Raw genomic sequence first — 25320 nt, 5'->3', positions numbered from 1 at the left:
ATATATATATATATATATATATATATATATATATATATATATATATAATTTATGTCATGTTACGTAAGTGTTTTATCTGCAGTAGTAATAAGTTGACACGGTATTATACGTGATTGGTGTCACTAGGTGAAGAAAGTGATTGGTGCAACACCTGGCGATTAAACGGATTGTTAACAGGTGTTAATGAATGTGATTGGGGTTAGTTGTAATGAAAGCGTTTAATGTCAGCCGATGATGAAAGTGATTGGTGACAGCCAATAGTAAGAGTGATTGGTATCAGCTGGTAATGGAGGTGATACATAACAGCTGGTAATGAAAGTGGTTGATAACAGGTGGTAATGAAAGTTATTGGTGTCAGCCGGTGATGAAAGTATTTAGGAAGAGGTGGTAATGAAGGTGATTAGTACCCGGTAGTAATGAAAATGATCGGTAGTAGGTGATAATGAAAGTGATTAGTTGCAGGATGAAATGGAAGTGATTGGTAACAGGTGGTGATGAAAGTGATTGGTAACATGCCAGTGAAAGTGATTGGTAACAGCTGGTAATGAAAGATTGGCAACAGCTGGCAGTGAATGATTGGTAACAGCTGGCAATGAAAGTGAATGGTAACAGCTGCTTCTGAAAGTGATTGGTAAAAGGTGGTGACGAAAGTGATTGGTAACAACTGTTTGTGAAAGTGATTGGTGGTAACAGTTGGTAACGAAAGTGAATGGTAACAGCTGGTTTTGAAAGTGATTGGTACAAGGTGGTGACGAAAGTGACTGGTAACAGCTGGTTTTGAAAGTGATTGGTACAAGGTGGTGACGAAAGTGACTGGTAACAGCTGGTTTTGAAAGTGATTGGTACAAGGTGGTGACGAAAGTGACTGGTAACAGCTGGTTTTGAAAGTGATTGGTACAAGGTGGTGACGAAAGTGACTGGTAACAGCTGTTTGTGAAAGTGATCGGTGGTAACAGTTGGTAATGAAAGTGATTGGTAGCAACGGTTGGTAATGAAAGTGATTGGTAGCAGAAGCTGGTGAAAGTGATTGGTGGTAACAGGTGGTAATGAAAGTGATAGACGAGTCCAGGCAGGGGACGTAGAGGAAGAGCTGCTGAGTCAGGCGGTGACGATTCTCTCTCCTTTTTATTTATTTTTTGTAAGTCTCTCGTGCGAGCAGGAGGGTACGACCCTCGGGTATGATGGCAGGGGGCATCGTCCCACAGGGGTCGTCGCACCGTCGTGTTCAATGGTCGTGCCGTGTGGTGGTCAAGGGGGTTGGGCGGGTTGGGTGTTGCGTCAGCAAGACGCCAGTCTCTTGCGAGAGAGCCACTCGGGCATTGTGGGCCCAGTGATGTTGTGGGCGGCGGCCGCGATGCTGTGCCTTTGCTGAAGTGGGAAGGAGGGGGCAGTCTCCCGGTCTTAAGCTGTACATTGTTACAGCAGCACACCCCTCATGGGGTTACAGCTGCTCACCCCGTCATGGGGTTACAGCTGCTCACCCGTCATGGGGTTACAGTAGCTCACCCGTCATGGGGTTACAGTAGCTCACCCGTCATGGGGTGTGACAGCAGCACACCCGTCATGGGGTTACAGCAGCTCAACTGTCATGGGGTTACAGCAGCTCACCCGTCATGGGTTGTCGTGGCGGCTCCTCACCCCGCCGTAGGTCACCTTCACCTTACGGCACCGTACATGGGTATGTCCTCCGCAGCCCGGCCTCTCCTGTGGCCAGGACAAGCACTTGACACGCGGGAGTTCAGGACGAGCTACCGTGTGTCATGGGGTGTCCTCATACTTTACGGGAAGGATTGGGTTCTCTTGACAGTGTCGTATGGTGCACGACGCCCCGGGCCTCAAGTCCTGTGTAAAAGATGGGCCTTGGAACGTTTATGGTCGGCTGTATATATGATGCAAGTGCTTGTGTGTTTGAGGGTGTGCAGTAAATACTACAGAGATGTATGTGCGTGTGTGTGTGTGTGTGTGTGTGTGTGTGTGTGTGTGTGTGTGTGTCTGCTGGACTGGTGGGCGCGGTGCAGTTACGGCCACATGAATGGTGCCTTTGTTGACGCCAGTCTGGGGCCTCCCCGCCCACCGCCGCCCACCACTTTCCCCTGACAACCACCCACAATAACCACGTTATAGTCATCCTCGATTTTCTGTCAGGCTTATGGCGGCGTGGTGTCCCATGGGCTGAAAGCCGCGTTCTTCATTTGTGATGCCGTCAGTACTCGTGTCGTGTCCCCCGGCTGTCGTGGTTTTAAGTGGTGGTGATAGTGGTCGATGTATAAGGTAGGGGAGGGGTATATAAGCGGTCTCGTGAATAATGGAGGTTGTGGTGGTGAAAGTTATAGCGGAAGGTGGGAGGCGGTGGTGATAACGAACTCGGGTGATATCGTGGAGGAACGTGGTGAAAGATATCAGGATTACGCTACGAAAAGGGAAAGTGGTATCGAAATACAGTGTGTGTGTGTGTGTGTGTGTGTGTGTGTGTGTGTGTGTGTTTATGTGTGTGTGTGTGTGTGTGTTACAACAACACCATCCCCACTCTCGCCTCTCTGAGCTCGGAGTTGGGGGAAGGTACGTATGGTGAGGGATGTGGTTCGAGCTCAGCCCTAGTGCAGTGGCTCACTTATAGATGGTTGGGGGGGGGGGGTTACTGGATCCTCCCTCCCCATCTCCTTACTGAGGAAGACTGATGGTGTACGTGGCGGCGGCGGCGGCTGCTCGAGCAGTATCTTCAGCAAGCTCAAGAGGTAAGGGGAGGAGGAATGCCCACCTGAAGAGGCTGACGTGATAGCAGATAAGCTTACCCGGGCTCGACCAGTCTCGAAAGGCAGGACAGTTATTGCACCACTATTTTCGCTCGGTTGTAGCTTTCCGCTGTGTGTGTGTGTGTGTGTGTGTGTGTGTGTGTGTGTGTGTGTGTATGTGTGTGTGTTACGGGGAGAGAGTTATACACTTATGTTGCCCCTTCTTTTGACCTTGTGCATATGTACCATGTCTTTACTCCTTTGTGTGTGTTGTGTACGCAAACACACACACACACACACACACACACTAGGTGTATGTGTCTGTGTGTGTATGTACGTAGTTGGGGTGCAAGGGTTCGACGTTGTATGTGGGACCAGTTATGTGGTGCATCCCTCCACCTCACCCGCCCATCCGTACAATGAAGGCCACACATTCTGTACCCTACTTCTCATGGCCGCCCGCCCGCCCGCCTGTTTAATGAACCTCGTTCACCTGCACACACTCCGACTCGTTGTCTGTCTGTCTGTCAGTGTATTGCAAGTGTGAGTGTGTAGTGTATGTAAGTGTGAGTGTGTAGTGCATGTAAGTGTGTGTGTGTGTGTGTGTGTGTGCGCGCGCGCGCGCGTGTGCGTGCACGTGTAAGCTCTACCATGCGAGCTTCTTCGTGAGGTAAGGCGAGTGATAAAAAAGTCCAGGAGGGATACAGTGGTAGGAAAGGGTAGGCGGACCGTGTGCCGTAACTGTCGGGCGGGTAGCGTGTGGCCCAGCCGTCCGGCACACGTTATGCCAGAGGCCTCCCCGCCGCGCCACGCCCGTAATGTATAGGCTGTATCATCCGCCACCGTAGTGCCAGAGGCGGCGGCTCTTAATGGATTGGCCGGTTTGGTGCCCGGGAATATTAATTGCCGGCCACCACCCCCTCACCCATATACCAGCGGGAGAGACTTTTGTGTGTGGGTGGCGGCTGGGGCGGAGGAGTGTGTGCTTGATGGTAGAGTTATGTGTGTGCGTGGCGGGCGATGAAGTAGTCTCCGTGGGCAGGCTCTTGACGGATCGGCAGAAGGAAGCAGATCGTTAGACCCTCACCAGTTGACGTGCCATGCTTCACACGACTTACCGTGCCATCGATTCTTACATTCTCTCACTCCCCCCCTTCCCCTTCTCCCCGCACATGAACTGATTTATTGGACCACCTTCGTCTGTAGTAGTTCCAGATGGATATATGTATATACCTGCGCCCTCTGCTTGTAATCATCGTTGTGGGGACATGTTTATTCGGTTGTGGGCTAAGGCCAGCAGGAGTGTGTGTCGCTCGAGCCACCTTGCTCCTCCTCCTCCTCCTCCTCCTCCTCCTCCTCCTTCCTCAAGTGAGCGTGCGATGCATCCCCAGCCGCTGGATGAACATATTTGCTTTACGTCGAAGGAGACTCTCTTTACCATGCCAAGTCCCGTACTACCTGCCACTGCTGCCGCTGCTGCAGGGCCCGCCACACCTCTCTGCCGGTGACCCCTGGACGCCCTATCGTCCCTGCCGTCGGTGGGTTGGCGGTGCAGGAAGGAGTAAGGTCGACTCTCCGTCTACACCGAGTTAGAAGACATAAAACTCGGGAGGGAGAATATGACCCGGTGCATCACGCCACCCACCTATCCCTCAACATCAGCTTTTTATTTTCGTTTTAGTACGTTAGTGCTGCCTGCATCCTACTTCTCCAAGTCACCATTTCTGAAACTGACCACTCTGGATATTAGAATAACCTTACAGATGAGTTTGGCCAACGCTGGTATGTTGTATCATTCTCTCTCTCGCTCTCTTTTTCGCTGGCAAGTTTTGCGCGTACTAGTGACGCGAGTATGTCGAGGAGGGGGCTGAGGAGAAGTGGGAATGAGGGTCAGCAGAGTAGGGTGGCAGTGGGTTTCACCACTGTCACCACCCTCTGGACGGGCGGACCTTGGCGATGCTGTTTCACCAGGACACATTGCTCCGAGTTCTTTGCTTATCACCTTCGTTGTCTTCACTTGATTTGGTAATGGTTGTAGTGTACGACTCTTTCCTGGGAAAAAAAAAAAGATCCTCCACGTGGCTACTGTGTGTGATGTACAATACCTGGGAAAAGAACTTTGAAAATTGCTCACATGATTTATATTGTTACTTGTTACTGTATTCTTAATTAAACTGTTACACATTATCATAGACTTTATTGAACTGTTACACATTATCATAGACTGTTACACTTTATTATAGACTTAACTGAGCTGTTACATATTACTTTAGACTTAATGGCATTGATTTGCACTTTAGGATAGACTTACCTGAACCGAATGACCCATTAGTAAAAAGTTATTTAAGATGTTACACATTATGAAAAACTTAATTGAATTGATTTATACATTATTGAAGACTTAATTGAACTGAATTACACATTAGTATAAACATAATCGAAGTGACTTACACATTATTAAAGACTTAATTCAACTGAGTTACACATTATTTTTAGACTTAATTGAACTGAAAGATACATTCGTAATTACTCAAGAGTGGTTTGGAAATAGTTTGTATATATCTCAGACGTGGAGAGACCATTAAGATGAGGGTAGACTGAATTACCCAGGTACAACTGCCTGGTAACAAACAAATGACGGACTTAAGTGCTCTCCCTCGTAAAACACAATTCTCCCTAACACTGTCAGTTCACATAACTGGTCCTGAAAAATAGATGACCTGAGAAAAAGGTGTATGGCTCATCTGGCCTGCTTAACTATTCCCTGACTGATAGCTTAGGGTGAGGTCAGAGACCGTGCCCCTCTCACCCAAGAGGCGTACCAACATGTCTCAAGAGGTTAAAGACGAGGGGGAATATTCAGTATATTTTAGAAGATGAAAAGAAAAAGCATCGTCATCCAACACACAAGTGGCTGACGTTGTTGCCTTTCCCTGAGATAATGGTGGTGGTACGATAAGATGTGCTTCCAGTATGACTGGTTATCTGGGTACTTGTGTGTCTTGTCTTATCTGCCACGGCTGCGGGGCTGGGCAACCTTTGTGGTTGGCTGCCTCTGCGCCTGTCTGTACCGCCGGCTCTGCTGTGCCCCGCCAAGCTCGCGCTCTCCCTCTCTCTCTCTCTCTCTCTCTCTCTCTCTCTCTCTCTCTCTCTCTCTCTCTCTCTCTGTATATATGTGTGTGTGTGTGTGTGTGTGTTACGTATGTCCATACACCATAATTACATGTGGCAGGATTGCCAGCTCGACCACCCCCCCGCTCCCGTTACTCTTCCATGATAGATATTAACAGCCTGGGATTGTAATTACGGAATTCGCCCGTTTTGTTTTTGTGTAAAATGCTCTTATCGCGCCGGGGCCATGTGTAGATTACACTGGGCTGTGAACTGTTAATCCAGAGCTTTAAACTGACGATGAGTGTAAGTGTTTGCATAGTGCGGTGCGTTGTTGACACAGAGAACGTCTCGTCTTATCGTTACTGAAGAAACCAGAGGTCCTGCTGCCCGGCCACGCGGTCCTCGACCCTCCTATAACAATACTACACTTGCTCATTTGCACACGGCGCATCCTTGGGGAGTGGGAGAAGATACCCTCGTGTGGCCTTCGTCTGTACCGAGTCACACACATCTCTGTGTTCGGTAGATTAAGTGCTGAGTAGTTTGCCTAAGGGTGAGTGTAGGGAGTCTTGATGTCAGGCATACTGTAGGAGGAGAGTCCAGGCTGGAGGAGTGGAGAGCAAGAGAGAGAGAGAGGGCCGTTGTGTGTGGTGAGCGGCGGGGTTTGCCTGTAGCAGCGTAGGCCTCCAGGAGCAGCAGCCAGTAATTAGGTTGAGCGATGTGGACCGCCGGTTATTGCCAGATAATTCCATAAACCTGAGGGAAATGGTTCGAGTGTGGGCTCTGGTACCGGTTGTACCCGCTTAATCCGCGCTCATCACGCCAATTTGCCGGCCACATCATAAACCACAGCAGTAGTCTCAATCCCCCTACCCTCACACCCAGTCCTGGCTCAGTATTAAACGCCTGATGATACGTCCAGGCATAGAGCTTGAGAATGCATGTAATTGTTGTCGCATGGGAGATTTCGGAGGACTTGTCTGATGGTGAAAAGTTCAAGGACGTCTCCTGTAAGGCACCACCACATGGGAGTGTTGGTTCTGATGAACTCTTCCTCCATGAAGCGCACATTACGATGAGGGACTGCAGCAGCCGGCCAGGTCTGGCCAGGAAGCAAAAGAGGAGGATTTTTCTTCAGTTGCCCGAGTGAATTTCTCTTCAACTCGCTGCAGCTGCTGAACCTGCACGCAGAGTTCATTCATCCCACAGTCTGGGGGTAATTCTCACACATACGGGGTGCCCTTCTTGCCTCACCAGCACAGAATTTAGGCAGGAGCTGTTCGACCAGTCGGTATCTGGCTCGCTTTTCTATCTGAGAGAATTGAGATAAGCGGAGATTATGACGTTTATTTTCGTTTGGGAGTGGGGTCAGCTGAGTAAAGGTATGAAGGACAGTGGTTTAGTTGCCTCTCTCTCTCTCTCTCTCTCTCTCTCTCTCTCTCTCTCTCTCTCTCTCTCTCTCTCTCTCTCTCTCTCTCTCTCTCTCGCGCGCGCCACACACACACACACACACACACACACTCACACACACACACACACACACACACACACACACACACACACACACACACACGCATGCAAACTTCCGTGACGTAGTGGTTAGCCTTACTGACCATGAGTCACCACGGGCCAGCCCGAGATCGGACTCGTGTATGGGTTCGAATCCTGGGCATGGCACTCGACCCATACCCAAGTCGGGTAGGTGTTCATCCTCCCCTCGGGGCTGGTCGATAAATGGTACCTGACATAGGCTGGCATGTCTGTGTGGGCATCCCTACATCTGTATTTAATACATGCTTAAGACACAAGGCATCACGAGTGTAAAACAGAGAGAGAGAGAGAGAGAGAGAGAGAGAGAGAGAGAGAGAGAGAGAGAGAGAGCAAACGGACGTCTGTTTTCAAAAGAGAAAGTACCAGAAAGATAACGTGAATTCACAGGGAAGGGAGGTCAAGCGTAACATATCCCATCAGACAGTGAGAGAGTGTGAGCTCCGTTCTAGATGGAAAGAGAAGTATGGGTAGATTTTTGTGTTCATGGCTAGAGAGCATATGACACACTGTGCCACCAAGGATGTCAGTAAAGAAACTGGATCTTCAGGCAGGAAAAATGGGGAGACCACTTCCATGAATAGAAAATGGTTGGGGGGCTCACTAGTGGCGTGCCGCGAGGCTCGGTTCTGGGATCATTGCTGTTCTTGATCTTTGTATATGACTTAGCAGAGGGACTGAACGCGTATATGTCTGTGGAAGAAGTCGCGGAAATGAGGGAAGTGGTAAAGAAGGATGGGTTCAGAAGTGGGTTTGATGCTTTCTTAATGAAAAGGTCATGAAATTCATCCAGTGTAAATACAGAGTAACTGGGATAGAAGACTCCGAATAAGGCTTGAGTATGAATGTCATTTAACTAGAAACAAGCTGCGTGTGAGAAGGCCCTTTGGGGTCGACATTGTACCAAACCTGTCGCAGTTACAATAGCATTAAGGACATGGCAAAGGGAATGTGTGTCAAACTTATCTCATGTATATTTTAGGCCAAAACAAGAATTTACTTCTCTTGTGTATTTGCTGCGGGGAGAGAAATACAAAGAACAACTGCATAAGGCCCGGAGGAGGGCAGCAAAAATGGTACCAGAATTAAGAGAGCCGAGATACAATGAGAGATTAGAGGCCATTAATTGCCCACAGTGGAAGAGAGGAGCAGACTAAGGGGTAATTTGATCTTCACCTTCAAGTTTCTGAGCCAGTGATGATGATGTCGACAGTGAACTGTTCTTCGAAAGAGAACAACGCGGTTATAACGTGAAATCAATCAAGATCACTCAAATGAATGGTTCAGTGGAAGTTTTGATGTAGATGCTAACAGTACACAGAAGTTTGCATAGTTATTTGATTGAGGAAGTTCAAGAGATGGGGCTCATTTTCTTATTACAAATAGGTAATTGCAAGCAAGTAATTTCACACACGCACACCCGCTCGCCTTTTGTGTGACTTTTGTTACTACGATCTCTGAATGTCTAGGAGAGAGACCGGGTATAGAATATACCTAGAGTGGCTTTGGTGCTGAGTGCTCTCCTGGATGTCTTGGTGGCCACGTGTATGTGGCTTGGTCAGAATGCCCTCCAGATTGGCATGGTGACCACCTCTGTATGGCTTGGTTACAATGTCGTGGTGACACCCCGCCTCTCTATGGCATGGTGAAAATATACTGCAGAATGTCGGATAACCACCTCTGTTTTACCTTGGTCAGACTGTCATGGTGACCCATTCGTTATAGCCTGGTCAGTGACTTATTAAGGGCCTACTCCTATACGTTTAGGCTTTCATACCCAGGTCCTGTTAGGATGTGAGTTCTGCTGGAAACTGTTTGGCGAGAAAATTCAGAGCCGTAGCCGCGTGGTGTGAGCGGCGGTTTGAACTGTATAACCTGGTTAAGTCTTGGGGGGTGTCTTCTCACCCCGGGCTGGGCCCAGGCTACTGGACTGGGTTGTGGTGTGAGCGGCGGCGGCCTGTTTCCAGATAGTATAGTAAATTGTGTAACGAAAGCAGTTCATAAATTCATATCATTCTCCGTTTTCCCATTTAGATTATTCCTGGTCTAAATTTACATGCTGTACAATTATAAAAGACACCATATACTCTATTTAGGGTTTTGTGTGTATATATATATATATATATATATATATATATATATATATATATATATATATATATTCTTTTATATATATATATATATATATATATATATATATATATATATATATATATATATATATATATATATATATATATATATATACTTCCCACGTATTCCCTGCGTGTCGTAGAAGGCGACTAAAAGGGGAGGGAGCGGGGGGCTGGAAATCCTCCCCTCTCGTTTTTTTTTGATTTTCCAAAAGAAGGAACAGAGAACGAGGCCAGGTGAGGATATTCCCTCAGAGGCCCAGTCCTCTGTTCTTAACGCTACCTTGCTAACGCGGGAAATGGCAAATAGTATGAAAGAAAAAGAAAAAGAAAGATATATATATATATATATATATATATATATATATATATATATATATATATATATATATAGACACACACACACACACACACACACACACACACACACACACATACGCGTCCATGCTATATATCATCTTCCTCTAATGTTAACTTTTTTATATATATATATAAGACCAGTGTTTTCAGAAGAAAAAATAATGTCGAAAAGAACATGAAGTAAAATTCTGTTGATCGTTATTAAGTAGTACAGGGAAAATGCTCAGTTAGATGATGAAAATTGAGAAGCGCGGTCGTCACTGGGAAAACTTGTTACGTCGGAGGACATCCTGACTTGATTTGCAAGTTGAACACCCGCCTAGAAAAGTCATCGGGGGGCATTAACAGGTCTACTATTGTCAGGCGGAATAGTTTCCTAGTGTCCAGCCAGTTAAGTTGCTTAGCTTTGTGGGGAAGGACAGCAACCTTTTTTTTTCTTTCTTTTTTAAGCGAGTCTTGTGGCGTCCCTTGGCAGTAGGAGCGGGGAAGAGGTGATGGGAGGCGCGCCGACTGCGGTGGATGACCGTGCGGGAGTTTTGGGCAACAAGGTCAATTGGGCGAACGGACGGGGAATATACAAGCGGGAGTCAGGACGATGCCGGAATAACAGGATTTACCTGTGGCTCTGCCTCTGTGTCTCTTGTTAATGTTGTCACGCACTCTACACGCCTCGCTACGCTGGGGAGCGGAAGAAACGCACACAGAAGTAAGGCCGTGTTGTGATTACCATCTAGCGGGAGAGAGATTAGGGAGTCGCTGGAGTCCCGCCTTTGGCGAACAGTTGAGAATACCAGCTCTATGTAGACGATTATCAGAAATTCCGTAAGATATATGGATAAGAAAGTATTCGGCAAGATGTTCTTTTCCTACGGAAGGCCAAAACTAGAATATGCTTCTCCGTTTGGTCACTGACCTAAAGAAGAACAAAGAGTTGATAGAGAAGGTCCAGAAGATAGCAACATAGATGACATCACAGCGAGAAGTGAGTTACTGGCTGAAGGCCTTGGATTTGCCCATCATGAATGGGAGAATTGTGAGGGTGGAGGGAGGGGTGACCTGGTCACAACAATTAAGATTCTAGAACAGATTGGTGATATAGACAATTGATAGATCTTCGAGAGTTGTGTACGGTAGAACAACGAGAGGACATTACATGAAATCGAGCAGGAATCTTATTAAAGGAGATATGAAATAGTGCTATTATGGTTAAAAGTAGTGGAATGTGCGTATGTGTCTTTGTGTGATTGTCTGTGCTGAAATGGTTTAGATGTATGGAATGAGTGAGGAGAGGTTGACAAAGAGTATTTACGTCAGCAGTGGAGTGGGCAGGAAGAAAGGGAATACCAAGTTGGGGATTGAAGGATGGAGTGAATAAGATTTTCAGTGCTTGGGGTCTGAATATGCAGGAGGGTTAAAGTCAAGCTCGGGATAGAGTGAATTGGAGCGATGTGGTACACAGGGGAGATGTGCAATCAGTTAACTGAACTAGGGCACATGAAGCAGCCGGGGGAACCACAGAGAGGTTTGTAGGGCTTAGTTGTACATAAGGGGCTGTTTTGGGGAGCGTTACGCATGATAGAAAATTTATGAGCGAATGAGTCCTTAGTCTGCTCCTGGCGCTACCTTGCTAACGCGGGAAATAGCAAGTATGAAAGGGGAATATATATATATATATATATATATATATATATATATATATATATATATATATATATATATATATATGTATATATATATATATATATATATATATATATATATATATATATATATATATATATATATCCCTGGGGATAGGGGAGAAAGAATACTTCCCACGTATTCCCTGCGTGTCGTAGAAGGCGACTAAAAGGGAAGGGAGCGGGGTGCTGGAAATCTTCCCCTCTCATTTTTTTTTTTTTAATTTTCCAAAGGAAGGAACAGAGAAGGGGGCCGGATGAGGATGTTTCCTCAGAGGCCGAGTCCTCTGTTCTTAACGCTACCTCGCTGAGGCGGGAAATGGCGAATAGTATGAAAGAAAAAAAAAGAATATATATTTATATATATATATATATATATATATATATATATATATATATATATATACACACATATATATATATATATATATATATATATATATATATATATATATATATATATATATATATATATATATCACATGAATCCGCCACAAGCTGGTGACGGAGTTTGGTAAAGTGTGTGGAAGAAGAAAGTTAAGAGTAAATGTGAATAAGAGCAAGGTTATTAGGTACAGTAGGGTTGAGGGTCAAGTCAATTGGGAGGTGAGTTTGAATGGAGAAAAACTGGAGGAAGTGAAGTGTTTTAGATATCTGGGAGTGGATCTGTCAGCGGATGGAACCATGGAAGCGGAAGTGGATCATAGGGTGGGGGAGGGGGCGAAAATTTTGGGAGCCTTGAAAAATGTGTGGAAGTCGAGAACATTATCCCGGAAAGCAAGAATGGGTATGTTTGAAGGAATAGTGGTTCCAACAATGTTGTATGGTTGCGAGGCGTGGGCTATGGATAGAGTTGTGCGCAGGAGGATGGATGTGCTGGAAATGAGATGTTTGAGGACAATGTGTGGTGTGAGGTGGTTTGATCGAGTAAGTAACGTAAGGGTGAGAGAGATGTGTGGAAATAAAAAGAGCGTGGTTGAGAGAGCAGAAGAGGGTGTTTTGAAATGGTTTGGGCACATGGAGAGAATGAGTGAGGAAAGATTGACCAAGAGGATATATGTGTCGGAGGTGGAGGGAACGAGGAGAAGAGGGAGACCAAATTGGAGGTGGAAAGATGGAGTGAAGAGGATTTTGTGTGATCGGGGCCTGAACATGCAGGAGGGTGAAAGGAGGGCAAGGAATAGAGTGAATTGGAGCGATGTGGTATACAGGGGTTGACGTGCTGTCAGTGGATTGAATCAAGGCATGTGAAGCGTCCGGGGTAAACCATGGAAAGCTGTGTAGGTATGTATATTTGCGTGTGTGGACGTGTGTATGTACATGTGTATGGGGAGGGTTGGGCCATTTCTTTCGTCTGTTTCCTTGCGCTACCTCGCAAACGCGGGAGACAGCGACAAAGTATAAAAAAAAAAAAAAAAATATATATATATATATATATATATATATATATATATATATATATATATATATATATATATATATATATACACACACACACACACACACACACACACACACACACACACACACACACACACACAAAACTCCAAGACCAGGTTCCATGATAAAGAGCCCTGTGGTACTCGGGGTGTCTTTCTAAAGGCTCTGTTGCACAAAGCTAACAGGAAAAAGTTGACTGCTTAGGAATGAGAAGTTCTATGATGAGACTGTACTCCCAAGTGATACACCTCGCCTAAGGTGACTTTTCTCTAGTTATGTAACCTTGAGCAAGTGGAACCCAGTAAAACACGCATACACATACACCTTCTCATATACCCTATCCTGAGCCAGATACCTATTCGATCGACCAACCCCTGAGGGTCGATGAACAGCTGGGTTGACTGTGGACCGACTGCCACAACCAGGATTCGAATTTACGCGCTCTACCCCGGGCGGCACGTGAAGCGTCACTGCCAGGAACTCTAACCGCAACACCACGGAAGTCCCAGCCTTTAAGTTTTAAAACATTAATGACGTAACAGTGAACAGGTCTTCGAAAGATGTTGAAGGGAGTATAAAAATTAGAAAACTTGAAAATAGAAAAAAAAATTAGATATTTCAGAAAAGTGCTTTTATAAGTGGTTGATGAATGGAATGAGTTGTAATGAGACTGATTATGGACAGCAGACAGAAGTTAAAGAAGTTGTATGACGCAGAAAATTCAGTTTATTGGTTCCCATAAATGTCCAGTTACCCCTCCGTACAGTACGCTCTGCAAATCTCACAACTTACTTCCCAGTATTGTGCTAATGGCTGTCTTCAGTCTCTCAAAGTGTCATTATCAAACAAGGTCTGTTTTAAGGAGCAATATAATTTGCTAGGGATGGAAGGGCGAAGGTTGTTTGTTTTCTTGATTGAATCTTGTTCTATGGCAGGGGGCACGGTATGGTAAGCGTGCTTTCCAAGTCTTCAGTTACATGATTGCGCACTCGTGCAAAGGAGATTGTGAATATAGTTGCAAGGATGATTTTACGCTGCTCGATACTAGTGACAAATGGTAAGATTACAACTAGGGTAAGCAGTAGTGTGGCACGTGTGGTTGGTTGGTTGGTTGGAATGTAGGCCTTTCAAGGAAGGCCTTTAATGTAATTTTATAACAAATGATCGTATAATCTTGAACACCTTTCTTCAAATATTGGATGCTGTCTCTGTGTGGCATCCTGGCCTCATATAGCGTAGCCTGCTCTGCCCCCGTGTTTGCTCGTCTGTGTTGACTGTGATTCTTACCTACCTGCTTCAGTCCCCTGAGTGTTGATGGTAAACAGAGGGTTGCGTCTTTTGGTGGCCTGTTCCCCCTCTCGCCTCGCCTTCTACTGAACTTCACTTGAAATACAGGAGAGTTATGAAGGTATAAACGCTGCTTGGCAGGGGGTTGAAATACATGTTTAGGTTACGTTAGGAAGCGTCACATATATGCTACGATAGGAAGCGTCACATATATTCTTCCCGGGACTGATGAGAATTGAATAAGTAACTAGAGATGAATATTTCCTATTGCGACTAGTGGTCATTAAATGTTTAGTATGGATCAGAAACGTTTGATAGATATTTTCTTCTGAGGCTAGTGATCGTCAAATGTTTAACATGGACAAGAAACTTTCCCTAATGATTCTCCTCCGAGGCTAGTGATCATTAAATTTTTAGTGTGAGTCAGTAACGTTTAAAGGTTTCTTTGAGACTAGTGATCATCTAATATTAAGTGTGGATCAGAAACGTTTGATAATTATTTTCCTGTTAGGTGAGCGATCATTAAACATTTAGTATGCCTCAGAAACGTTTGATAAGGAAGGGACAGAGGCGGGCCTCATGCTTACTCTTGTTGTACTTAGTGTTAGCTCAAGAAGTAATGATTGAGAAGTCACTGAGGGCAAGGTTTTGTAGGCTGGCTACTGGCCCAATTGGCGATATAGATTTTGTAGTTCGCGTTGGGAGTGTGCATTGTAAAAGTTCTGCAGGAGTCTAAATGAACCTGAATGAAATTATCAGCAACAAGGAGGTCGCGATGGTGTCCAGTGTGTGCCGGGGAGAGAGGCGGAGCTGTGTTGGACGCATGGTATCGTATCTTACGCCTTTGTTAGACTCGTCTGATGGGAAGATTCAGTCGCTCTCCTTGGCAACACCCACCTTGTACTTCCTTATGGAGTGCTGGGCTATGTGTGACTTAGCAACAATCGCCGTTACGCTGCTAATCATCCACACAGTAGTTGATATGTTACATTTCAGCGTTAAACGAATCCTAGCGTGGTTACCTTTCACCAAATGGGCGGTGTGTGCAGCATAACGTAGTAAATATATCCATAAAGAGGATAACTTTACCATACCTCTGGGTGCATTCATGGCGCATATCGCCTTCTCGACTGCCATCGTAATCTCATGGTGTGGAAAACATCTGTGGAATGAGGCTGCTCGGTCTTCCATCATGAAACTTCATCTCGGAATTCATGCTAAAGTGGAGGAGCCTTCCACAATATTTCCTTTGTCATAAATATTTTGGTAATTAGTTTTGTGGATTGTGCTGTTTCTCTTTGTGTGTGTATATATATATATATATATATATATATATATATATATATATATATATGTGTGTGTGTGTGTGTGTGTGTGTGTATTACACATACTACTTAATCGCCGTTTCCCGCGTAAGCGAGATAGCGTCAGGAGCAGATGAAGAAATGCCGCATCCCTTCTCTAGTTGTCATGGGTAATGCATCGAAACTACAGCTACCAGGCCCCACAGACCTTTCCTTGGATTACCCAGGATGCTTCACAGGCTCTGGTTCAGTCCATTGACAGCTTTTTGTCCCCAGTATACCTCTTAATTCCAATTCACTCTCCCGTGCAAGCCTTTCACCCAACTGCATGTTCAGGCCCTGATCGCTCAGAATCTTTTTCATTCATCCTTTTTGCACTCCATCCTTCTATCCCCAATTTGGTCTCCCTATACTCCTTGTACCCTCCACTTGTAACATATCTTTGTCAGTCTTTCTGCACTCATTTTCTCCCTATGTCCATACCATTTCAACGCACCCTCTTCACCTTTCATAATAACATTCTTTTTAGCACCACACCTCTCTTGCACCCTTTCATTTCGTACATAATCAAACCACTTCACACCACATATTGTCCTAAAGTGTTTAATTTCCAGCACATCCACATTGCCTTAATTATAGCCCATGCCTTGCATCCATATGATATTGTTAGGAATAATATACCTTCAAGCATAGCCACATTTGTCCTCCCAGATAATGTTATCTCCACACATTCTTTAGTGCTCTCAGAATCTTTACCCCACCTCCACACCCCTCGCCTACCACCAGAACCACTTCCGTGGTCCTATTGGCTGCCATGTCCACTCAGGTATCTAAAACACTTCATTCAAACATACACATCAAAGTAACCTGTCCCTCAGCCCAGCTAAACCTAATAGCCTTACTTTTATTCTTATTTACTCTCACCATCCCCCTTTCACACACTCATCCAGGCTCACTTACCAACTTCTGCGATTTGTCACTGGAATCTGCCACTAGTGCCGTATCATCAGCAAACAACAGCTGAGTCTCTTCCCAGGCCTCTCATCCCCTACAAGCTACATACTTGCTCCTTTCCCCAATACTCTCACATTTACCTCCCTCAGTGCTCCATCTGTAAACAAATTGAACAAAACCATGTGATGTCACACACCCCTGCCACAGACCAACATTCACTTAGAACCATTCACTTTCCTTTATTCCAACTCATACAAGTGCCTTACACCCTTAATAAAAACTTCTCTGTTCTAACAGCTATCCTCCCACACTGTACATGCTTAAGACCTTCCACCACCCAATCATATGCTTTCTGATCCATGAATGCCACATATAAATCCTTCTGTTCCTGTAAGTACTTCTCACTTATATTATTTAAAGCAAACACCTGATCCACACATCTTATACCACTTTTGAAACCACACTACTCTTCCCTAGTCTGATGCTCTTTGTTTTCCTTCATCCTCTCAGTCATTACCCATCCATACAGCTGACCATACACACTTAGTAAACTTATATCTCTGTAGTTTGAAGACTCGCCTTTATCCCCCATACCTTTACACAATGGCACTATACATGCATTTTGCCAGTCCTCTGGCACCTTCCCATGATCCATTCATACACTGAAAATCCATACCAACCAGTCAGCGAGTCACCACATCTCTTTTTGCCTTACCACTCTCCATGGCTCTCTCACTTTGCATATCACCCCCTACATAAACATCCTACAACTGTATCACATACACTTTCAAGTCTTTCAAAATACTCCTCCACCTTTTCACTTCATCACTACTTGTTATCACTTCCCCTTTTGCCACCTTTCCCAATACCCCTATATGTTCTCTTGTTGTACATTCTTCTTGTACTTCTGCTGCTTTTTCCTATTCATCCCCAATTATTTGCACTCCTTCCCTGTAAGTACCGCACCAACTTCTCGCATTTCTCTTTTACTCATGATTTAACTTCTTCATCCCACCAGTCACAACCTTTTTTTTTTTTCCCCACCTCTCACCTTTTGCATGCCATATGCATCTCTTGGGCATGCCAGCAATGCTTCCCTAAATACCTCCCATTCCATCCTACTCCCCTTGCTTCATATACTTTCTCCTTTTGCCATTCAACACTCGATATGTCCTGGTATTTCTTCACTCAATTCTCTCTTCCCAGCTCACTACTATGATAGTTGACGTGTTGTTACGTGTTAATAGTTGGCCTGTCAAGGTGATTGGAGGATGAGCTGAATTCATGTCTGTTTGGGTTTAAAAGACTGATTCAAGCTTTCTTTAGAGGTGCTTTTTGTCTGGGATTAAAAGAATGATTGATGACTTCCTTGGAGATGCAGACATTCTGTTCTGGGTTAACCATTGTTTCAGATGTCTATTATTGTGTTGTATGGTTGGTGTTGCTGCTGTGGTGTCAGGGTGTAGGGTCGTGATTTTGAGGTTGTCTGAAAGTAAAAGGGCCTTCGTGTCATACTGTGGTTTGTGCCATCACCCACAGAATGTAGTTCAACGAATTAGCCATAATTACAGCAAAGATCAACTGTAAAGCGTTGTGATTTGTGTTCGTGCATGTGTGGAGAGTGCAGGGCAGTTGCATAGTAAGTGCTCAATGTCTTCTTTATTTGTTTATTTTTTGTTTACCTGGAACTTTTCTGAGGGCTTCTGCAGCCAAAGGCTGTGCTACTTCCAGTAGCAGGGAAATATAGACTCGTAAGGAGTAAGAAGTGATTTGATGAAACTGTGGCTCCCACTCATACACCCTCACAAAGGAGGATGGGTCTTTCTTCGTGTGTTTCCTTGCACTACCTCTGACGCAGGAAATGGGGATCAAATATGATAATTAAGAAATGATAATGGAAAATATATGTATATTTATTAATTTTGTATAATACACTTAACCTCCGTCTCCCGCATTAGCAAGGTAGCAGAAGGAAACGGACAAGAAATGGCCCTACCCACCCACACACACTTGTATATACATAAACGTCCACACATGAACATATACATCCATATACATTTCAGTATATATATATATATATATATATATATATTTTTTTTTTTTTTTTTTTTTTTTTTATACTTTGTCGCTGTCTCCCGCGTTTGCGAGGTAGCGCAAGGAAACAGACGAAAGAAATGGCCCAACCCCCCCCCCCCACATACACATGTACATACATACGTCCACACACGCAAATATACATACCTACACAGCTTTCCATGGTTTACCCCAGACGCTTCACATGCCTTGATTCAATCCACTGACAGCACGTCAACCCCGGTATACCACATCGCTCCAATTCACTCTGTTCCTTGCCCTCCTTTCACCCTCCTGCATGTTCAGGCCCCGATCACACAAAATCTTTTTCACTCCATCTTTCCACCTCCAATTTGGTCTCCCTCTTCTCCTCGTTCCCTCCACCTCCGACACATACATCCTCTTGGTCAATCTTTCCTCACTCATTCTCTCCATGTGCCCAAACCACTTCAAAACACCCTCTTCTGCTCTCTCAACCACGCTCTTTTTATTTCCACACATCTCTCTTACCCTTACGTTACTCACTCGATCAAACCACCTCACACCACACATTGTCCTCAAACATCTCATTTCCAGCACATCCATCCTCCTGCGCACAACTCTATCCATAGCCCACGCCTCGCAACCATACAACATTGTTGGAACCACTATTCCTTCAAACATACCCATTTTTGCTTTCCGAGATAATGTTCTCGACTTCCACACATTCTTCAAGGCCCCCAGAATTTTCGCCCCCTCCCCCACCCTATGATCCACTTCCGCTTCCACCATATATTAAGAATATATGGTGTGGGAGGCAAGTTGTTAGCAGCAGTGAAAAGATTTTATCGAGGATGTAAGGCATGTGTAGTGAAGGAAGAGAGGAAAGTGATTGGTTCTCAGTGAATGTAGGTTTGCGGCAGGGGTGTGTGATGTCTCCATGGTTGTTTAATTTGTTTATGGATGGGTTTGTTAGGGAAGTGAATGCAAGAGTTTTGGAAACAGGGGCAAGTATGCAGTCTGTTGTGGATGAGAGAGCTTGGGAAGTGAGTCAGTTGTTGTTCGCTGATGATACAGCACTGGTGGCTGATTCAGGTGAGAAACTGCAGAAGCTGGTGACTGAGTTTGGTAAAGTGTGTGAAAGAAGAAAGCTGAGAGTAAATGTGAATAAGAGCAAGGTTATTAGGTACAGTAGGGTTGAGGGACAAATCAATTGGGAGATAAGTTTGAATGGAGAAAAACTGGAGGAAGTGAAGTGTTTTAGATATCTGGGAGTGGATTTGGCAATGGATGGAACCATGGAAGCGGAAGTGAATCATAGGGTAGGGGAAGGGGCGAAAATTGGGGGTGGGTTGGGCCATTTCTTTCGTCTGTTTCCTTGCGCTACCTCGCAAACGCGGGAGACCGAAAAAAAAAAATATATGTGTGTGTGTAGACGTGTGTGTATGTACATGTGTATGTGGGTGGGTTTGGCCATTCTTTTGTCTCTTTCGTTGCGCTACCTAGCTAATGCAGGAGACAGCGACAAAGTATGATAAGATAACTATAAATGTGTTTTTAAAGCAATAACTATACTGGTGACTGAGTTTGGTAAAGTGTGTGGAAGAAGAAAGTTAAGAGTAAATGTGAATAAGAGCAAGGTTATTAGGTACAGTAGGGTTGAGGGTCAAGTCAATTGGGAGGTGAGTTTGAATGGAGAAAAACTGGAGGAAGTGAAGTGTTTTAGATATCTGGGAGTGGATCTGGCAGCGGATGGAACCATGGAAGCGGAAGTGGATCATAGGGTGGGGGAGGGGGCAAAAATTCTGGGGGCCTTGAAGAATGTGTGGAAGTCGAGAACATTATCTCGGAAAGCAAAAATGGGTATGTTTGAAGGAATAGTGGTTCCAACAATGTTGTATGGTTGCGAGGCGTGGGCTATGGATAGAGTTGTGCGCAGGAGGATGGATGTGCTGGAAATGAGATGTTTGAGGACAATGTGTGGTGTGAGGTGGTTTGATCGAGTGAGTAACGTAAGGGTAAGAGAGATGTGTGGAAATAAAAAGAGCGTGGTTGAGAGAGCAGAAGAGGGTGTTTTGAAGTGGTTTGGGCACATGGAGAGGATGAGTGAGGAAAGATTGACCAAGAGGATATATGTGTCGGAGGTGGAGGGAGCAAGGAGAAGAGGGAGACCAAATTGGAGGTGGAAAGATGGAGTGAAAAAGATTTTGTGTGATCGGGGCCTGAACATGCAGGAGGGTGAAAGGAGGGCAAGGAATAGAGTGAATTGGAGCGATGTGGTATACCAGGGTTGACGTGCTGTCAGTGGATTGAATCAAGGCATGTGAAGCGTCTGGGGTAAACCATGGAAAGCTGTGTAGGTATGTATATTTGCGTGTGTGGACGTATGTATATACATGTGTATGGGGGTGGGTTGGGCCATTTCTTTCGTCTGTTTCCTTGCGCTACCTCGCAAACGCGGGAGACAGCGACAAAGTAAAAAAAAAAAAAAAAAAAAAAACTATACTTTTCAAACTAGTATCAGTATTATTGATTGGTTTAGTCTTTGGCTGTTTTGGCAGAACGATAATCACAGTGTATGTCTTGCCCCAGGGAAGAGGCCAGGTCTGGACGTGAGCTGTATGGACAAGGCTACAGTACGTCATTTGTACCTCCACCTAGACATTCCACACACACACACCACAATATCTCTTGCCTAATGCTCCCTTTTTAGTGTCCCATGTATCATACTGTGTGTTATAATCCCCTACCCCTTATTTTTTCTAGAACTTCGAGAAAAAAAAATTGACTTATTTTTACACCAGAAAAAATGTGGACTAAGAGGATGTATATGATCCAAGTTGTGTATTAGATATGTGCTTGCTACCATTGCATAGAATTGGTTTACAATGAACACACCAGAAGGATTATGAAAGTGCCTAAACTTTTTAAGTGTTAACATGGTGACAGAAGCCTTATGTAAGAGGCTTGATATTTTTTAGACAGTGTCGTGTAGCTATTATTATAGAACTATGAAGCTCAAAGAGAAAAAGTACAGCTTCCATCTGGATATCACAAAGTCTCTCATTGACTTCGACGGAGCCAAACTTAAAAAGGTGAACTTTGCTCATATCTTATGTATGTGAATTATGTGTCTAAAATATATAATTTTGAAATCATTGAATGGTCTTATTTACTTCACATTTTTTCTTTCCAGCAGTTGTTCCGAAATGCTCAGCAGCAAGGAGGACCCAACCCTCAGCAGATCCAGTTGCTTGCACAGCAGCAATACTTGGCTGCACAGGCTGCACAACAGCAAGGTAAGCACAGACTGCATTATGTTGTTACTGAGCATGTAGTCTCCTTAGATATAATCCATCTTCAGTCATCCTTATTGGGTTACTGACAGTTGGGTTCATTGGTCAGGTGAATATTGGTGTGTTAGTTAGGTCACACAAGGCTATTAAGTGTGTAATGTGAATGAAATGACAGGTTGGTGGTGGGGAAGTGTTGGAGTTTGGCATTAAGTCAACAGATAATGCCGGTTATGATGTGTGTGAGAGTAGGAAGTGTGTGCATTGGCAGGGTGGTGGGCTGCACTTCCTGCCTGCCTGTCTGCCTCTTATGATGGGCAGCCATAAGCACAGCCCTCCACCACTTCCCTCTCCCATTCACATAATATTACCCTCCACCCTATCCTTTAACAACCATTTTTGTCCCCTACCTTCTTACCACCCATTCAGCCTGGTTCTGCCATTCTCTGCACTTAATGTTAGTGTGTATTCCATCTTCTTATCTCCCATATGACACGTTCTCACCATCAACAGCACACCAGTACCTCCAGTCCACTCTCATCTGTTATTGCTTATCCTGAATCTTGTCTTCTGCTCATCCCCCATTGTAATACCTTTTTAGTCTGCAGCTACCATCCATCGTACCTCCTTCATCTTCCATTCACCGTAGCTACAATGACCACTTATCCCTAGCCCAGACAAACATTTCCTCACAGTATCCACCCTGCTTACCTTTAGCTGACACTTACTCTTCTCCCAAACTACGAGTTCATATTGCAAGCTATTGACCTAGCTTGCTGTCACTAATTGCCTCACACTTCAGTTACTAATTCCTTTCTCCAAACACCTAAGTCTGTTGCCACTGCTCACCGTATGCTGTAATTATATTAGTATCTCACATCACTTAGCTTTATCTTCACTGTCAGTCCTGTATTGCATGAACCATTGTCCCCTATTCCTGTCATTTACTCACCCCACATCTCTCCCATAGTCTTATCCACCAACTCCCATCAATCAGTAGTCTTATCCACCAACTCCCATCAATCAGTAGTCTTGATAACTCTTGTAACATTATTTTTGCTTGTATACCCCAAAAGAATGTTTTCTTTTGTTGGAGATCTCCACAAATATGTATCTAGTTTGATTTTTATAAAGGAGTAGAGGATTACAAGCAGCAGATATAATTGGGTAGCGCCAAACCATTTTCGTAATAGGTTGCATGAGTGGCAGGTGAACGTACGGGAATGTTTGTGTTGGAATGGTTGTGACGGTAATTAGATTTAGTGGAGCGCTAAAATGATATCATGGTGTGATAATTGTAGGATGAATATGCATGATTCGCAAATATATGAATATTGGTATGTTTTTCATCACTTGTGGAGGTAGTCTTACCTAAACCATATTCTTATCCAAATGTAGATTAATGATGAAAGACAGGAGCTCATTTAATTATAAGTAAAACTATAGTATAGTGAAGGAGCTAATGTCTCCAGAGGGGGAAAAACTACCTGTACGAGAGCATATTGGCAGATAGGTTGAAACCACATTATCATTTGTCTTGTGCAACAATGTATAGAAGCTCATGTGCTTTAGAGCACTCGCATTTCCTTCTAAATAACCCCCACAACAGAATCCCAGTAATCTCTTACTAGTTGATTTTACATATCTTTGTTAACATTTGAGTTTATTTCATAGTTACCAAACTGTTTCAAGACACCATTTATCAGAGCATGTACAGATTCAAACACCATTTATTGGAGCATATACAGATTAATTGACACCTTAATGCTAAATGTTCTTATGTAGAATGTGGTAAATTTTATGCTGGAAGCAGTGGTTCGTAAGAGACCAGTCATTTTATGGTAAAGGAACCCATCTTCTTATTATGTCAGGTGCTACATTTCATTCAAAGCTAGTCATTTACAAACATCATTTCACTATTCTCTCAAGATGCTGTGATGATGCTGTGGAGATATAGGTCTTTATCCTATATTGCTGTATGTATACAGATCACGAAGGGTTTGGATGTGAAGACTAGCCTTTTGGAAAATTTTCCTTATGAGTAATTATTTCTTAAGAGTATGGCATCCTGCTTAGTAACCTTTATTTTGATGAGATGAAATCACTTCTGATTCAGTTTTTTAATGGGCTTTGATGGTAGTTAGTGGTCACCCATGTCAGTGAGAATTGGGTCAAAAGTGTTTTGATCATGCTTGGGAAAGTGATGGGTGTAGTTGTTCTTGGATGATGGTGGTGTTTATCTCATTGAAATCACCACATTTGACAAGGGTGCTTCATCCTAAATCTATCAGATGTGAAGATAAGGTGCTATACGTATTCCTTCGTAATGGAGGAGTGTGGGAGGTGATAGACCTCACAGTAATTGGTGGTCCCAGTCTGATGTGTGCGTAATGTGGGCAAAACTTAATGCATAACACCTCCAGACCCTCATGTATGTTAACTGTTTGTGGCAAAAGAGTGCCCCCACTCCCCACACTTTGATGTGCACAGGTGATAGATGATCATGTCGTCACTTGGTACAAATTTAACAAGTAATCTGCCAGGCCTCTGTTATTGCAATGACCTGGTTGTTGAATGACTTGGTAATGATGGTGAGTTTGTCAATTTTTTGAGCAGGAAGGTAAGTCAGTAAAAACAGAGTCAGGAGGTTGTATCACTTCCTTGGAACTTCAAAATGTTTCAGGTGTCAATTTCAGCAGCTGCTGCTGGTTTGCATTTCTTCTATTGGTGATTAATGTGTCAGTTGTTTACCCATGATTGTGTGTGCACTTACTTATGTCATTAAATACATTTAGCAATTTTAACTTCTCATAAACTGTTGTTGGGATAACTGTTACCCCACTTAAAGCGATAGAGCTGTGAGTTGGTTTAGGTTAATGTCATGGTAGTGTTTATGTTATGCAACCAGAGCCTTAACCCTGTGGCTATGGGCAGCATGGGAAACATTATCACAGTCAATATTCACATTTCACTGTGAAGTTATTTATATCTCTCTCATTCACATTCATTAGATTATGACAGTCTTTTGTGAAGACATAGGTCCAATCAAGGGTAACCCAAATATCCAGCTTAGGGAGGTGAAAAGATCACATTGACCTTTGGCAGCTCAAGAGTGCCCCAAATACACGTCTGTTCCCTTTGAGAGTTCAGCTTCACTGCATTGTCACATTGATTTGAATTTATGCTCTGATATCTTTTTACTGTATTTTGTAGATGTACACAGTACCATTATATACTAATACTTTAAGATGAGGAGAATTTGAAAACTCAAAACCCACCACAATTCCAAAAGCATCCAAAGTGTTTTACTCATGTGGCCTAGTGATGAAATGGAGTTTAGAGAAACCCGAAATGGCATAACTGTGTATTCCTTAGTGCTAAAGGCAAGTTAGTTCCATCTACAAAACAGCATACAATTTGAATAT

The 25320-nt window shown here is 44.1% G+C and overlaps 1 protein-coding gene across 16 annotated transcripts in view; it reads left to right on the top strand.

Annotated features, from left to right (window-relative positions):
* pum (pumilio) overlaps positions 1 to 25320 on the top strand; it is a 522382-nt gene that overhangs the window by 388539 nt on the left and 108523 nt on the right. For 15 of the 16 annotated variants that reach the window (XM_071664569.1, XM_071664578.1, XM_071664577.1 and 12 more), the window contains one exon: positions 21799 to 21901. In XM_071664569.1, the coding sequence (XP_071520670.1) occupies positions 21799 to 21901 (103 nt within the window). The remainder of the gene's footprint in view (positions 1 to 21798; positions 21902 to 25320) is intronic. The other variant, XM_071664571.1, reaches the window with a different exon arrangement.

Source organism: Panulirus ornatus, chromosome 9 (assembly GCF_036320965.1).
Source record: "Panulirus ornatus isolate Po-2019 chromosome 9, ASM3632096v1, whole genome shotgun sequence".
NCBI classification, from domain to species: domain Eukaryota; kingdom Metazoa; phylum Arthropoda; class Malacostraca; order Decapoda; family Palinuridae; genus Panulirus; species Panulirus ornatus.
This window is presented reverse-complemented; position numbering and strand designations above follow the sequence as displayed.